General features: G+C 58.2%; 1 protein-coding gene across 1 annotated transcript in view; it reads left to right on the forward strand.

Annotated features, from left to right (window-relative positions):
- Positions 1-15785, forward strand: part of SLC37A3 (solute carrier family 37 member 3) — a 64638-nt gene that overhangs the window by 46460 nt on the left and 2393 nt on the right. Inside the window, exons 3-14 of the mRNA XM_004714033.2 lie at positions 1201-1351; positions 1779-1871; positions 4302-4385; positions 7243-7388; positions 8079-8175; positions 9284-9368; positions 10114-10307; positions 11974-12115; positions 13982-14083; positions 14470-14517; positions 15203-15354; positions 15532-15597. Coding sequence (XP_004714090.1) covers positions 1201-1351; positions 1779-1871; positions 4302-4385; positions 7243-7388; positions 8079-8175; positions 9284-9368; positions 10114-10307; positions 11974-12115; positions 13982-14083; positions 14470-14517; positions 15203-15354; positions 15532-15597 — 1360 coding nt within the window. The remainder of the gene's footprint in view (positions 1-1200; positions 1352-1778; positions 1872-4301; positions 4386-7242; positions 7389-8078; positions 8176-9283; positions 9369-10113; positions 10308-11973; positions 12116-13981; positions 14084-14469; positions 14518-15202; positions 15355-15531; positions 15598-15785) is intronic.

Genomic DNA, 15785 nt, shown 5'->3' on the forward strand with positions numbered 1-15785 from the left:
TACTGCGTACCACTTCAGAGGCTTGCATGTGATCAAGAGCCAGTGAGTGATATTGAAGGAAGAAGTCCAACCTGCACTGAAGGCATTGGCGAAAAGCAAGACGCCAGGACTGGACAGAATACCATTTGAAATGTGTCAATAAATAGGTTCAGCCCTGGAAACACTCACTGGTCTATGCCAAGAAATTTGGAAGATAGCTACTTAGTCAACTAATTGGAAGAGATCCATATTTATGCTCACTTCAGGGAAATGGATCCAACAGACTGTGGAAATAGTCAAGCAGTGTTACTAATATCACATGCAAGTAAAATTTTGCTGAAGACAATTTTAAAATGACTGCAGGAGCACATCCACAAGTTGCTGCCAGAAATTCAAGCCAGATTCAGAAGAGGATGTGGAATAAGCAATCTCATGGTCAGTGTCAAATAGATCTTGATTGAAAGCAGAGACTACTAGAAAGATGTTTACCTGTATTTTATTGACTATGCAAAGATATTCAATTGTGTGGATTACAGGAAATTAATGGATAATACTGTGAAGAATAAGGAGCTCTGACTCCCATGGTGGGTTACGTTGTTGGGCTGCTCGCCACAAGATTGGCGTTCAAACCCACCAGCTCCTCCACAGGAGACAGAAGGCTTTCTGCTCCCCTATAGCCTTGGAAACCCACAGGCTAGTCACTGTCCGTCAGAATCGACTCGGTGGCAGTAGGTCTTTTGGTTTGGATTGTGAAGGATGAGAATCCCAGAACACCCCAGTGTGCTCACGTGGAACTTGTAACTCAACCAAAGGCAGTTGTTGGACAGACTGAGAGGGTGCTGTGTGGTGTAAAATCAGGCAAGATGTGCATCGGGCGGGTGTCTTTTCATGGTGCTTACTCAGTGTGTGTGCCGAGCAAATCATGTAACCAGCTGGACTGAGTCAAGACGGATGCATCCAGATCTATGAACAACCTGTCACATGCAGGTGGCCCAAGCTGGCTTGCAGAAGGTGACGAGGACTCGAAGCACTTAGCGATGAAGATGAAGACTGCAGCCTTCGGGGTGGGCTGTCCCTCAACATAAAGAAAGCCAGCCCCTCACAGCTGAGCCAACAACAACGGCCTGGTGGACGGAGCGATGGTTGAGATTGTTAGTGCCCACGGAAGGAGCAGTCAAGAAACGAAGTCGCGTGCTATTGCACGGAGGACCTCTGCCGCAGAAGACCACGGAGCAAAGATGCCACCTTGGGGGTTGAGGTCTGCCTGGCCAACGCCGTGGAGTTTTCAGCATCCTCCCATGCCTGTGACGTGACGCCGGACACACACTATGGAAGACTGAAGAACAGTGGGTGCATCTGGATCAGCGTGCTGGTGACAAGCATGGGGTGTGGTGTGGGCACCGCAGGATGGCTTATCTGTCCTGGAGGAAGGGCAGCCAGGACAGGACATGTGGTTGGGAGGGATGGCATGCTCGTTCAAGCCGAGCGTCAGCCACAAAGAGGAAGCCCCTCGACGACGCAGTGCAGTGACCCGGCTGCAGCCATGAGCTCAAACAGCAATGGCTGTGAGGGTGACGCAGGACCCAGCAGGGTTCTGTGCAGTCGTACGTCGGGTCACTGTGCACCCACCGGACAGCACCACGATATCCTGTTACCCTCCGCCCCTCACACAGTGACCGCCAGTCTCTGGTCCCGGCCGATCCGCACTTTGGGTGTCAGAGGGCATGGACGTGGTCTGGGAAAATGCCGGGTGGGGCGGGGTGTCGTGGTGGCCTTGACTATGACTGTCATCCTCACAGCTCTGGAGCAGCAACCACCTGTTCCCCAACGCCAAGGGGGCCACGCTCTTCCTGGGCACGCTGGACACCATTTTTCTCTTCTCTTACGCCGTGGTGAGTTGGGAAGGTCTGGGATTTTGAGGGAGGGAGAGGCATAAGTGGAAAAGACCCTCAACCTCGTGACCTTTGTACGGGATTCTGAACTTGCTGACCAGAGACAAGCCCAGTGCTTCTGGAAGGAGCAGCGTGTGTATTCGCTCATCCGTCCAACACGTACCGCGTCCAGCTCTAGTCACTGGGTGTTAGTTCAACAGAGAGCCAGCCACAGCGGTCGCTCCCTACCTTTCCGCAGCTTGGATTCTCGGGATCGGTAGGGGCAGAGAGCTCTGAACCCTGTGGCTCAGCTTTCAGCCAAACAATCAGCAGGTCCACAGGGGGACAGTCACACTAGTGAGGCAGGCTCACGGAAGAAAAAGCCAGAGTTTGCCAGTCATCAGCCAGCATTCACCAAGGACAGAGCTCCGGGGTTAGGGCAGGAAGAGGAATGGTCACAGAGCCACAGGGAGGAAGCAGGGTGTTCCCCGAGGGGTGGCAGTGGGCGAGCTGAAACAGAATGTGTAAGAATGGTGGAACATCAGACCGACCGTCTGCTCTGTGCTCCTGCCCCCAGTTCACGGTCCAGCGTGAAAACTACAAGCTGCGGAGAGCAGGAATGCAGGAAAGGGACATAAGGACCTGAGTGTGGGCTGGGGCGTCAACGGTCATTTGGTGGCTGAGGTGGCTGGGGAAGACAGACGGCACTGAAGAGGGCCATTTGAGAAAGGGCCAGAGAAGTCGGTCAGTGTGGGCGGTGACAGGACCAGAGTGGCAGCAGGGAGGGCCGAGGTGGTCTCAGGGCCTTGTCGCTTCCACTGCCCGTGAGACTGAACCTGGTGGACAGAGGTAGGGCGTGTGAGGCTGCTCCAGCCGAGCTGAGGGCAGATGGCTGTGCTCAGGTGCACGGGGAGCTGAGGGTGCGGCTGGGCGGGGCTGGGGGTGGGGTGGGGGTAGCAGGGACCCAGGCAGGTCGTGGTCGGGGTGGGGCTCTGCGCTGAAGGTAGCCACATGCCCTCCGTACTGACCCAGGACTTGCTGGGCAGGAGGGGAGGCGGGCTCTAGGAGGAAGGAGTGGAAGAGGCAGGTGTGGGCGTGCTGCATTTGAGGTGCTCGCCTGCCCCTGGTGAAGAGCAGACCCTGGGTCACCCGGCCACAGGCCCGCAGAAGAGACTGAGGCTGGGACACACATTTCAGAGAGCGGAGTGTGCACAGTTGTGAAAATCAGATGGGTGAGAGCCTCCCGGGACGTGGGGGGAAGGAGTGGGTCCCACAGGGCTGCAGAGGACGAGAAGGCGGGCAAAGGGAGGAGATATGCCACGGTGTCCTGGTCCGAGGACGTCTTTGTCATCCCAGTCCCAGTGGGGCTGAGGGAGTGACCACAGCTAATCTGGGCTGTGGGCATTCAGCCCTGCTTCCTCCTGTGAACATGAGTCCGGCACTTAAAAAGAAGCCTTTCAGGCATGAGTCAGGTGCCAGTCCTCAGGTGGCCTCTGAGGGCTTGGTCGGGGATTATGAGACTGCCCTCCTTACAAGAGGAGACTGTGACAGGCGGCAGACGTCGAGTCTGGCTCCGTCCTGGGCACTGTCTGAACAAGGGCCCTGCCGCTGCTTGCGGGGCTTCAGCTGGGGGCCCTCCTTTCCCACGGAGGGTCTGCAGGTGGGTGGCCCCGCCCGCCACTCTGCCCTCGCTGCGGGCTGTGCGTGCCTTGGCGCTGCCCCTTCTGTGAGTGAGGTCGGTCCCCTCATTTGAAGAGCGTGTCCGTGGGCCCTGTTCTGCAGGCACCTCGCCTTGGAATCTCCCAGCTTTGCTTTCTTGGGTTGCGTGGAGTCCTCTGAGAGCTGCTCCTCTGTCCCTGTGGCACTGGGCGCAGGGCAGCAGGAGCAGCAGCTGATGAGGAGGCTCTGCCCTGCGTGGTCGCTGCCACCTGGCTGTTCACGGGTGGATCCCAGGCACACTCCTGGCCGGAGTTTGGACGGCTAGTCATGGCACCTACAACAGTTCAAGGCAAATAGCTGTGCTAAACATGGTCTCTGGTTTTCCACATTTTGTGTGCTCTCTATGTGTGTTGTATGTGTGTGCGTGTATGTGGGCACGTTATACATGAAGAAACTCGAGTTCCTGGGTCTCCATTGGTGGAGGGCAGAGGGTTGGTGCCCAATGTGCAGCACCGCTGCCCCCAAGCTGCAGGGAGCCCAGGGTCCCGTCAGACAGGCAGCCGGGGCGCTTGCCGAGCCCCTGCCCTGCTTCCTGCGTGGCTGTGACAGAAGGGCATTAGGGTTGGGCTGGCAGTACTGTGGTACTGTGTGCCAGGCTGCTCGTTTCTGGTCTCCCTTCAGTCTCGATGGTGGCCCATGCTGAGGTGCGTTGGTAGGTGAGGAGCTGACAGAGACAGACAGCCTGGGCCGTGTCTCCCTGGGAGTGGTGACGTGAAACGCCTTCTTTTTCAGGGCCTCTTCATCAGTGGCTTCGTGGGGGACCGGCTCAACTTGCGATGTGTCCTCTCGTTTGGCATGTGTTCGTCTGCACTGGTGGTAAGTGGGATCACTTTCCGAGCCGTGCCCTGTTGTACGTGGGAGAGCCAGGGGAAGGAAGGCCCCTCCTCGGGGCCCGGTCTCTGTACTACTGTTTCCACGGGTGAGTGTGTCCGAGTTGTCCCAGGGAGCAGCTGGTGACCTTGCAGTCAGCAGCCTGGTGCCCGACCCACTGCACCACCAGGGCGCCTTTCACTTCCAGGGTCTGTCCCTGCAGTTCAAGGAAGAACTTTGTTCCCTGGGATTTTGGAAATGGAGGTACTTTATCCACAGACGGCTCACCAGGGAGACATGCACAGTGTGGGGAAGCACACCCGCAGCCTTTTTATCCTGCACACTTTGAAAAACTGGGGCATCATGTCCGTAGACTCACCCTCTGTAGCTTCTCATTCTGAGTGTTAGCAGAATGGCCAGTTGCCTGGCTGCTGGTCTGTCCACCGGTGCCCTGGGCCTCCAGCAGCCACTGGCCATTGCCCTGTCCTCAGCGGTAGGCTTCTTTCAGAGCATCTTCTAAGAGCACCCTGTGTGCGGTTTGTAGTCCATGCCTGTCACCCTCACAGAGACTGCACAGCACACAGACTCCCTGAAAACGCCAGAGGAGATAAATCAGTAGACAGAGAGGAAAAGTGCTGGAGAGCGGTGCTTGAGGAGGGCAGTGACCTGCTTAGCAGACAGCAGTGTGCTGGTTTTACTCGAAGCTGTGCTGCTCGGCCCTCGGTTGGCTGAGTCCTCGTGCCCTGCACCGTCCTGGCATTCCTCTCAGGCTGGAGTCCGGCTGTGCAGCCCCCATGCCCGTCATTTCTTCGAGGGTCTCACCTTCTCTCGCTGCCCTCCTCCAGGGACCTGTCTCCTGACACACGTCCAAGGGCGTGAGACCAGTCTCGCCCTCCTTGTCTCCAAGCAGCACTCTGGCCGTACTTCTTCCAAGATGGATCTGTTTTTCTTGAACGTAGTGCCCGCGCCCATCAACACGGCCAGCCCTGACCAGCGCTCACTGGTGCTGGTGTTCTGACCGGCTCACCAACACAAACGTGGAACTGTCCTCTGTGACCTGTCCAGCGAGCCTTGTTCTGCAGCTTGCTGCCCTTCCCCCATGTTCTCTACACTTTGTTCTGTGTCGATGACGCCCCCTAGCCATGTCCAAAAACAGCCTCACCAAATCGGCCGAGGCTCCGGGGGTGAGTTTGGGACCTGTCACCCATATTGTTCACCTCGGGTGTTCTCTGAGTTAGCGATATCTTCAGTGGACGCACGACTGTAGCCACCACCTGTCAGATTTAAATAGAATAACCGTACCACAGCCAGGTGTCCTTCTGTCAGCCCTGCTGTGTTGTGATGACCCGAGTGTAGGGGCCACTGTGCATTTTCAGTGAAGCTCGGATTTGAGGGAAAAGAGCAATGTGCATCGGCAGGCAGCAGGCTTGGAAAACATGCATGTGGCAGCCAAGAGGAATTGGAGACTGTGAGTGATGGGGAATGTGAACTAGACCGCAGACTGGCAGTAGAGTGAACAAGTCGGGGGAGAGACAGGGCACCCCTTGGAAGTGAGGATGGCAAGACTGCCCTGGGCACTTCGCATGTGATCACGAGCGTCCAGCCCCCGGGTAGATCTAGAAGGTTCCCAGTGTGGGGATCCAGGGTCCAAAGGACACACCTGGCTCCCCTTTCTTCTTGGGGGTAGTCCCCTTTCTTTGCTTGCTCCTCTCTGCTTTGGCTTCCTGAGTCACAGGTGTGAATGCAGGAGGGTGGGGACTAGTCACACCCTCTAGCACCACAGCTTTGGAAACAGCCCACCCGGATCCTGCCTCCTTATCCTAATGGGCCGCTCTGACCTGGAGCCACCCCCTGGCACAGAGACTGGCATTACAGCCCCTCACGGGACGAGGACCAGGACAAGGATGGTGGCTCGCAGGGCTGTGCTAGGGCATGGGCCTCACCACTGGGGTGGGGGCGGGGTGCCCTTTTATTCAGAAACCACACGAGGCTGCTGTAGCGGTCAGTTCGCTCTCAGTTTCCATACGAAGCGGGCTCCAGTGTGAATTCTGAGAGACTTTAAGCTCCTGAGAGAGTCTGGGAGTGAGGCTTCAGTTGGCAGTTTGAGGTCTCTCAGCCCAAGTTCTGCTCTTGTGATCACACGAAAGACTCCCATTAGCCTGACTCACGTGCACAGGTTTGCAGAAGAGCAGGTGGAGGTGGGTGCCTGGCAAGGGCCAAAGCTGCTCATAGACACCCGGAGGGCACGCCGTGCCTCTGTAAACCTCAGCCTAAAGGCAATTGGCACTCAGTTCCACCTCCATGAGTAAGTCCTGCTCCCCCAGTTAAGTGCCCAGAGGCACCCCACTCCGTAAGCCAGTGTCCTGCCCGACAGCACTCAGCTCTCCACCCCTGTGCTTCTGCTCTGGCTCCTGCTCTGCTGCTGCTCCTCCGATGTCACCGCTGTCGTCACTGCACAGAGACCCCGGGGTCCCGAGGACGCACCCACTCCAGGCTAGTAGTGAGGTCCCCTGCTGTTTCTCAGAGGCTCATTGTGTGCCACAGGATGACCCCCAGGAATCCTGTTTGCATTTACCCACCAGTGAATCCTATCAGGGTCTTGCCCCACCTTACCAGGCCCGGGCAGGGACAGGGAGTGACGGTGGCTCTGGCTACAAGAGCCACATGAAACAGGACACGCAAGCTCTGCCATCTCCAACCCTCTCTCCAGTGGCAGCTTGGTGGCTGTCTTGCTCAGTGCCAGCTCTGACCAGGGCATCTGCAGGCTGGCCACACGCCCCCAGGCTCATGTGTTCACGGCGTCTACTGTTAGCGGTGCGTCGTCCGTCAGATGTGACAGGTCCTTGCATGTCCCTTCTCCCAGGCTTTTGTCTTCGGCACCGTCACCGAGTGGCTTCATTTCTACAACAAGTGGTTTTACTGCGCCCTGTGGGTCGTCAACGGACTGCTGCAGTCCACAGGCTGGCCCTGTGTGGTGGCCGTCATGGGCAACTGGTTCGGGAAAGCTGGGTAAGCTGCTTTCTGCCCCAGCACTGCCACTTAGCTCACCAGAGGCCGGCTGCCCTGGAGAGGAGGCACCCAGCGGGCCCACCCCGGGGGTACAAGTCCAGACGGAAGGAGCGGGCCCCAGGTTTTCCTACCCCCACCCCCGCCTTCACCCTGAGTGCCTTCCTGTGGGACCTGCTCCAACCTTCTTAGGTGGGAGCCACCTTAGTGAGGCCAAACTTACCCACGTGGCTCCAATGAAGAACGCCAAATGTTGGGGCTTCCCTGAACCCCCAAACCGGCATGCACTTCCTAGGCTGTATTTGACTTGAGGTTCTTGATTTTGTCTGTTAAAAAAAAAGAATTCTCTTTTGAGGTGACTGGATTGTTTTTTGTATTTGTCAATGAATTCTCCTGTCCCCCTCCATCTCCCCCCAGTCCCGGGAGCCCTTTGTGTTCTGAGTACAGGTCCACCATTGGACAAGCATGTCCTGGTCTGTGATGTGCCTTTTATCCCCTTTACCCCTGCCCCCCAGTGAGCCCCAGAGCAGGTTTCAGAATTGTACACTTTGGGAATTAGGTGACACCGGGTGCTTTGTCTTCCTGATGTCCTTAACCCCCTCCGGTGGAGTGCCGCTCCTCTGTGGCGTCCGTTTTTGTGGCTCTGGCCATGGGGCATGTGACTCTGTCTTGCCTCCCCCTGTCCACACCCAGGCGGGGAGTGATCTTCGGGCTGTGGAGTGCCTGTGCCTCCGTGGGCAACATCCTGGGAGCCTGCCTGGCGTCCTCCGTCCTGCAGTACGGCTATGAGGTATGTCCCCCGCGGCATCACCTGGGCACAGGGCATCCTTTGTTTAGACGGCGGCCGTCTCCTGGCTGTCTGAGACAGCTTCAGCTGCATCTGGTTTCTGAGAGTGCTGACAGCTGCTCCCCTTAGGGCAGGCGTCCTCAAACTACATGCGACCCGCCAAGGACATTTACCGCCTGGTGTTTTGGCCCCGTTTGTCTTTTTACTTCAGAATAAGATATGTGCAGTGTGCATAGGAATTGTTCGTAGTTTTTTTTTTTAAACTATAGTCCGGCCCTCCAATGGGTCTGAGGGACAGTGAACTGGCCCCCTGTTTAAAAAGTTTGAGGACCACTGCCTTAGGGTGTAAACAGGGCCCCCACCCCAAGTCACCCCACAGCGACCCTGCAGGACTAAGACTATAAATCATTGCAGAAGCAGACAGCCTCATCTTTCTCCTGAGGAACAGCCAGTGGGTTTGAACTGTCAACCATCTGGTTAGTGACCAGACCTTTAAACCGCTGCTCTACATGGGCTCCTTTATTGTTATGAAGGCCGCATACCGCTAAGGAAAGGCCCGTCAGCAAGCACCCTGAAAGGGAAGTCCCTGGGAGTCGAGTCCGCCCCTGACCACGTGTGAAGGTGCCCCTGCGCACATGGCTTGTCCGTGTGGCCAGTGTGTGGTCAGTACCTGTTCTTTTTTTTCCAGCACCTGTTCTTGAAGCCCTTCTAGGTACTCCTGGAGGGGTACGTTTTGGGATCGGTGCTTCCAGCCCACCAGCCACTCCTCGGGAGGGGCATGGGGCGGGCTGTCTGTTTCCCTAGGGGTGTTCAGTCGTGGGGGCCCCATGCTGAGTCGCTGTGAGATGGAATGGGCTCGGTGGCAGTGGGCTTGGCTTGGGCTCTGGGCCCCCTGTGGCCCTGGTGGCACAGTGGTTAAGGAGTCCGCCTTGGAACCCACATTGGGGGAAGGGGGGGCTGTGGTGTGCACCCCGGGGGGTGCAGTCTGCTCTGTCCCGGGGGTCGCTGAGTTGGAACCCCATGGGAGGAGCCAGATAGCAGCCTGTGCTCTGAGCACCCCACCTGACCGACCGCGCCCCCACACTGAGCCTCTCCTGTCCTGTCTTCCCAGTATGCCTTTCTGGTGACAGCGTCGGTGCAGTTTGCTGGTGGAGTTGTTATCTTCTTTGGGCTCCTGGTGTCCCCGGAAGAAATTGGTGAGGAGGGGGCCTGGGGCTATGCTGCTGTTGGTACTCTGTGGGGCGGAGGCTGGGGAGGGGAGGGGAGAGGGGGGCGGTCCGGAGGCCTGACTGGTCTCCGAGGACAGGTTTCCTCATGGAGACCCTGACTGTGGATCGGCCAGTGTTGCCCTCATTTCACCTTTTGAGGGAGCAGGGGTCGGGTGGGGGGCTGGGGGTGCCCCTCTCTTACTTGTGACAAGAATTGGGTTGGATGCTTACCTGGGGCTAAAGGCAGCAGGTGAGAAGGCCCAACCCCGGAGGCCTGTGTTAAATTATTTTTAAGACGGTGATGGTTGACATATTTTTGAAGAGACACTTCATGTAAACACACATAGCCCACTGTGTTCCCTGTGTGCGGGGAGTCACGCCAGCAGATGGCATGGTATAAGGGGAGCTCTGGACTTGGTGCTTATGAGCTGTTGACCTTGACCCATCTTGGCCTCTGAGCCTTTCGTAGCTTCCCCACCCACCCTACCCTCAAGAACACCATTGGCCCTGACTGCAGGCCGAGCCCCACTCCACCCTCCCCACTTCCGAGGGTACAGCAGCCCAGGGTCTCGGGGCAGAACTCGGGGTGTCTGTCAGTGACCAGGCCTTTCTGCTGAGGTGCCTCTTTGTGGACCTGACTCCAGCCTCTCGACAACTGGCTGAGCGCTTGCCTGTGGGGGCCCCCAGGACTTGCGGGTGACCCTTGACGCATGGGCTCCTCCTCTCCTTCCAGGGCTCCCGGGTATGGAGGCCAAAGACGGAAGCCTGGAGGAAGACTCGCGCCGGCCGCTGATCACGGGAGCCAGCATCGAAGACGACGACGACCAGTCCAACTACTCGGTTCAAGCAGGCGGGGCGCCGGCTGAGCCGCACGAGGTCAAGGCCATCAGTTTCTCCCAGGCCTGCTGCCTTCCTGGGGTTATACCGGTGAGGACCCTGCCCTGGCCCCGCCAGGGGAGGTAGCCGACCAGCATGGGTGCATGGCCTGGTGTCAGCTTGAGGGACCCACAGTCTCTGCCACACTACCCAGCCTGGCCGAGCACAAAGCCACTGAGGACGGATGACACACAGGCTGCCCCTGCCCCTCAGGGCACTGACTAGCCCAGCTAGAGCAATGCTTGACAGACCTGGCCAAGGGCGGGTCATGGAGGCCAAGGTGGCCTCATTTGCTCGAATCTGACTGCTGCAGAAGGACTCTGTTCTTCACAGAATCCCCCAAAGAGCTCCCTGCAGTGCCCGGTGGGCCACCTCCCAGCTATCAGCTCAGGAAGCCCACTCCCGCTGTCACCGTGCCCACCCACTAGCACCCTGCTGCCAGCTCGGCTCAGGGCCTGAGCACTGAGGGAGGTTAAGACCAGGGCTGAGTGTCCAGCTTGCCCACGGACTCTGAGTTCAGGATACGTCCCAGCTGCCCTGTCTCAGCCCCACTGTGGGACCTCCGTGGGTGTGGGGCGAGTTAGCCCCTGGCTTTTCGGCTTGTGGTTTCATAAACACAGACTCAAGTCTACCCCAAGCCTCTCGTTCAGCACCACCCAGAGGGACAAAACAAAACTGGCCCTGAGTGTTTCCCAGGCAGCGAGTCCCCACGGGCACCGCCTCGTCCATCTCCACTGAGCAGCCAGTGTGTTTGAACCTCCGACCTTGCAGTTGCAGTCCAGGGCACTTTGCTGGTTGCCGTGTGTCCTTCTGACCAGACAGAACCTACCTGGGTCCCAGGCCTGGCGAGTGAAAGCCGGGGAGGATGCAGGTTCAGAGCGCACGGTGCCCGTGCAGCAGGGCACCACCTGCAGCCAGACGGTCAGCACTAATGAGCCATGTGCTTGGTGTTCTTAGCCCAGTGCCGTGCCTTTCTGCTGGACGCCCTGTCCCTCTGCATCCCTGTCAGTCTGTGCTAGGCCACACACAAGCTGCTGGCTCTAATGGTGTTTCATGGCCTGCCGGCCTGAGTGGACACAGTGGCCTTAGTCCCTTTGTCTCGGGCCAGCTGACCAGTGGAGCGCTTCTGGCTGGGGTCTGGCTCTCTAGGGGGCAGTGGTAGCCATGCTGGAGGCACTTCTGGGGACCATGGGGGCAGGGGGTATGGCCAGAAACCTTCTGAAGGCCATCTGCCCTGCTCGCCCCATCCCTTTGATGTACAGGACCCCCGCCCTCACCCGCCACCCCTAGAGACTAGCCACCTTGCTCCTTCACTTGCTTCTCTCCTGAACCTCGTACCTTTGGGTGTTTGTTGCAGCAAAACATGCCCGAATCCAGTAGCTTCTGTGTGGACAGCTCAGGAACAGGGGGTTAGGCAGTAGTCCGCCATAACTATACCCCTCTAGCCCCCACGACCACATGCTTTCCTCTCTGCCCATCTAGCATACGCTCTCCTGCTGACGGGAAAGGCTTCCGTCTAACACTGGGGCTCTTAAAAAACGAGCAGGTGTTTACTCCCACGGCCAGTCTCCCTGCTTTCCTGGACACCCATGGGACAAGGAGCAGGCCAGACGCCGTACCACAAATGGAGTGTGGACAGGCGTGATTGTAGCCGCAGGCCTGGTCCTCCCGGGCCCCTGGTCCTGTGCGCTCTTGACTGTGCTGGCCTGTCTTGCAGTACTCGCTGGCCTACGCCTGCCTGAAGCTGGTCAACTACTCCTTCTTCTTCTGGCTGCCCTTCTACCTGAGCAAGAACTTCAAGTGGAAGGAGGCCGAAGCTGACCAGCTGTCCATCTGGTACGACGTCGGAGGCATCATAGGTAGGCAGTTGGGGGGCATGCCTTTCCCTGCAGGGCCTCGAGGTCTGTCATCCATGGCTTTATCAGGTCCCTTCATAGCCCCCCTGGTGGGACAGGGCTCGGGCAAGGGTGGGGGTCGTGGGGCTCTGTTTCTGGGTCCTAGGGTTACACGGGTGCTTGCTGCCTGTGTGGTCCCCTTGAATGTATTCCTCTGCACGTGTTCCTTGGAGCCCTGGCGGCCCTCTTGGGTAAACATTGGGCTGCTAACTGCAAGTTCAGGGTTCAAACCCACCAGCCTCTCCGAGGAACAGAGGTGAGACTGTCCCGTTCCTGCCAGATTGACGTCTCAGAAGCCTAGCCCCGGCTCACTGGGTGGCCTTGGGTATGCATTTCGGTTGGTGCACTTCCAGGGGTCTTTCCACTGTAAAGTGAAGCGAATATCCAAGATCTAAGTGAACGAGAAAGGGTTCCTCTTCTCTGCCACCACAGACGGCTGTGACAGCTCACTGCGCAGGCCGATCTGGCATGGGGGCCAGGGCTGGCCATCTGAGTCCAGCTGGCTGTCACCAGGAGGAAGGTGTGAGGGGCACAGCCATGTCCCATGCACGGACCTCTCTGATGTGCGCATTCTGTTGTGGTGAGACTCACTTGTGAAAACCAACACCGCACCCTTGGGTGACTCACCCTTCCTGCACCTGAACTCCTAGCCCTTCTCTCAGATCCAGAGCCAAAGGGAAGGGCAACACCACAGGGGTCCTTTAAAATAAAGGGCCCAAGTGCCCCTGGGCCTCCTGGCCGCCAGGGCTCAGCATGGGGAGGGTCACCCTCTCTCTGTGCACTTTCCCCGCCCTCCGGTTAGTGTGAGTCTGTGGCTGCTGACTTCCTGTTGCTGCTGCTGGAGCCCACTCTTCCCACCCAGCTTGTCCAGGGTCCTTCTCTCCCCCGACCCCTGCCTTGCCAAGCACCAGGGTCTTCCCCAGCACGCGAGGCAGTGTGCCCAGCTTTCTTTCTAGAGCATCCCGAGACGGTCGGTTGGTGCGGCAGTCCAGGGCACTTCCAGTACTCTCTGCGTCCCTCAGTTTCCCTGTCCAGGGCCAGCTTTCATGAGCATGTGGGGCAGTTGACCGCATCACAGCTCGGGTCAGGCCCACCTGCATGACATCATGTGCAGCGGGCCTGTCCAGTATGACACAGTGTGTGAATTCTTGACTGCTGCTTTTGTGGTGATTATTGGCCACTGTTCGATCCTGTGCGGCCCCTGGTGACTCGGTGAGAAAGCATCTGAAGCCACCGGGGAGGCTCTTTGTCTCGCAAAAGGCTGCTGTCTTGGACACTCATGGGGGTAGTTCTACCCTGCCCTGTGAGGTCACTGTGAGTCAGAATTGACTCAGTCATTGTGAGTGTGGTTTTGGTTTGATTCATAGCCTGTAGGGAGCCTTGAGCTAAGTGTTGAGCTGCTAACCCAAAGGTCAGTGGTTCAAGCTCACCAGCCGCTCCTCACAGGAAAGATGAGATTGTCTGTAAAGATGGACATGCCGACACCCTACGGAGCGGCTCTGTTGTGTCCTGTGGTCAGGGTCCACCTGCAGACTGTGGGTTGTTAGGCCTTGGAAACGCAACCCGGGGAATGGTCTCTCAAAGTCCCCGGCAGGACATCAGGAAACTGACGTGTTGTTCTCAGGAGAGACCGGGCAAGGCCCTTCCATCCGCATGTTGGCATCTGATTTACAGTGGCCAGTGCCCATCAGCTGCCGAAGCAACCCAGTGTCCATCTTTCTCAGAGGAAGCTAAGGAGGGGCTCTTCTGGAGCCCACTGTCTTGGGGTGGCCAACTGTGGGGTCCAGGTAGGGACGATGGGTTCTGCCCTGACTGCTGTGTCCTCTGCAGGTGGCACGCTGCAGGGCTTCATCTCCGACCTGCTGCAGAAGAGAGCCCCAGTGCTGGCCCTGAGCCTGCTGCTGGCCACCGGGTCCCTCGTGGGGTACAGCCGTGAGTGTCCCTCTGCCCCGGGGCTCTCCGGTCTCTGAGGAGGTGTTTGCACAGAGTTAGGGAATGCCTGCGGAGACCTGAGGCAGTGACAGAGGCAGCCCTGTCCCTTTCATGTCTGCAATGTCCCTCCAGTGGCCATATGTGGCTGGGAGGACATGGGCCTGGGCTGGCTTGGTGGGCAGACCCAGGCAGAAGAGCAGTAAAGGCGGGTCCGGCGTGGGGAGGAGGTGACTAGCGAGTCTAGCGTCTGCGTGAGAGTGGACCTTTTAGTGTGTCCACGCACAGAAGCCCGGTGGGGCAGGGGGTCACAGTCATCCCCAGGGCCGCTCTGGGAGGCCTGCCGCCGCCCGTGAGGTCGACCATGGCCTTCTGCCTCTCTCTCACAGGCTCGCCAAACAGCAAGTCCATCAACGCCCTCCTGATGGCAGTCACAGGTACAGGGTAGAATGCTCGCAGCAGAATCGGGAGCCGCCTCCCTGTTGGCTGCTGCGGGCCTCCGGTCATGCCCCTCACCCTCCTTCTGGAAGCTCCTGACACTTTTGGGGAGCAGTAAACCCAGAGACACTTGGCGAAGGCCTCTGGGGTTGGGTGCCGTGGCCCTCCAGACAGGAAGGAAACTGCCCTGTGGGGGGGGGTGTGTTCTGGGAAAGCCCAGCAGTCCTTCCTTTGCAGGGTTCGCTCTGCCCTGCGTGGGGTCTCCTGTCCCATGTCAGTCCTCCCGCATTGCCTCTGGATGAAGTCCTTTAGGACGGTCAGTGACACGTCCTGAGCCAGCATTTGGAGAGGTCTTGGTCACAGGCCCAGCCTGCTCCCTGGGCAGCTGTGGCAGTGCAGTTGGTCCACCTGCAGGCACGCGCCTGGGAAGCTGGCCACTCCGACCAAAGTGGTGCTAGAAGCTGGCGACTTGGTGTGTGGTCTGGGAGCCCAGGCAGAGTGCACCACGTGGCCACGTGTGTACAGAGGGGAGCTCCCACTGTTGCTGGGTGGGGGTCGCCTCCCTCAGTGGAGCTGCCTAGTGGACAGCATAGGAGAACCACGGCTGCCCTGGGCTCCGTTGTGGGCCAGTGTCCCGGGGCTCACCAGGATGTCTTCCTGAGAGCAGGCTGTTTGCGACTGTAGGGTTCTTCATCGGCGGGCCATCAAACATGATCAGCTCTGCGATTTCTGCCGACCTGGGGCGCCAGGAGCAGATCCGCGGGAGCAGCGAGGCGCTGGCCACTGTCACAGGCATCATCGATGGAACTGGGAGCATCGGGGCTGCGGCTGGCCAGGTGAGAGGGGGGGTCAGGGGCTGAGACACGTCCTTGGTGGCCCTGCCCTCCTGCAGCGCCCAGCTGTCAGCTCTCTCCTGTTCTCAGAGGCAGCATGGCCGCCCTGCCCTGTGGCCGCTCCGTGTGATCAGTTTCTAATCATCTTCTCGTCCTGTCTCTTGTCTTTCTCTCTCTCAGTATCTGGTGTCTCTGATCCAGGACAAACTTGGATGGATGTGGGTGTTCTATTTTTTCATTCTCATGGTAAGTGTGTATGTGTAATGTGTTTTTCTTATTAATAGACTCTAAAGCGTTTAGACTGGATAAATGGAGAAAAGGTTGAGGTTGTCAAAGATTTTATCTTACATGGAGCACTCAAGACATCAAAAGACGTTTGCATGGGTAAATCTGCGGCGTAAGACCCCTTTAGAGCACTGAAGAGCAAGGAGCGT

The sequence above is a fragment of the Echinops telfairi genome, unplaced genomic scaffold, assembly GCF_000313985.2.
Source record: "Echinops telfairi isolate 266 unplaced genomic scaffold, ASM31398v2 ScPeMD7_23;HRSCAF=83, whole genome shotgun sequence".
Classification (NCBI taxonomy): Eukaryota; Metazoa; Chordata; class Mammalia; order Afrosoricida; family Tenrecidae; genus Echinops; species Echinops telfairi.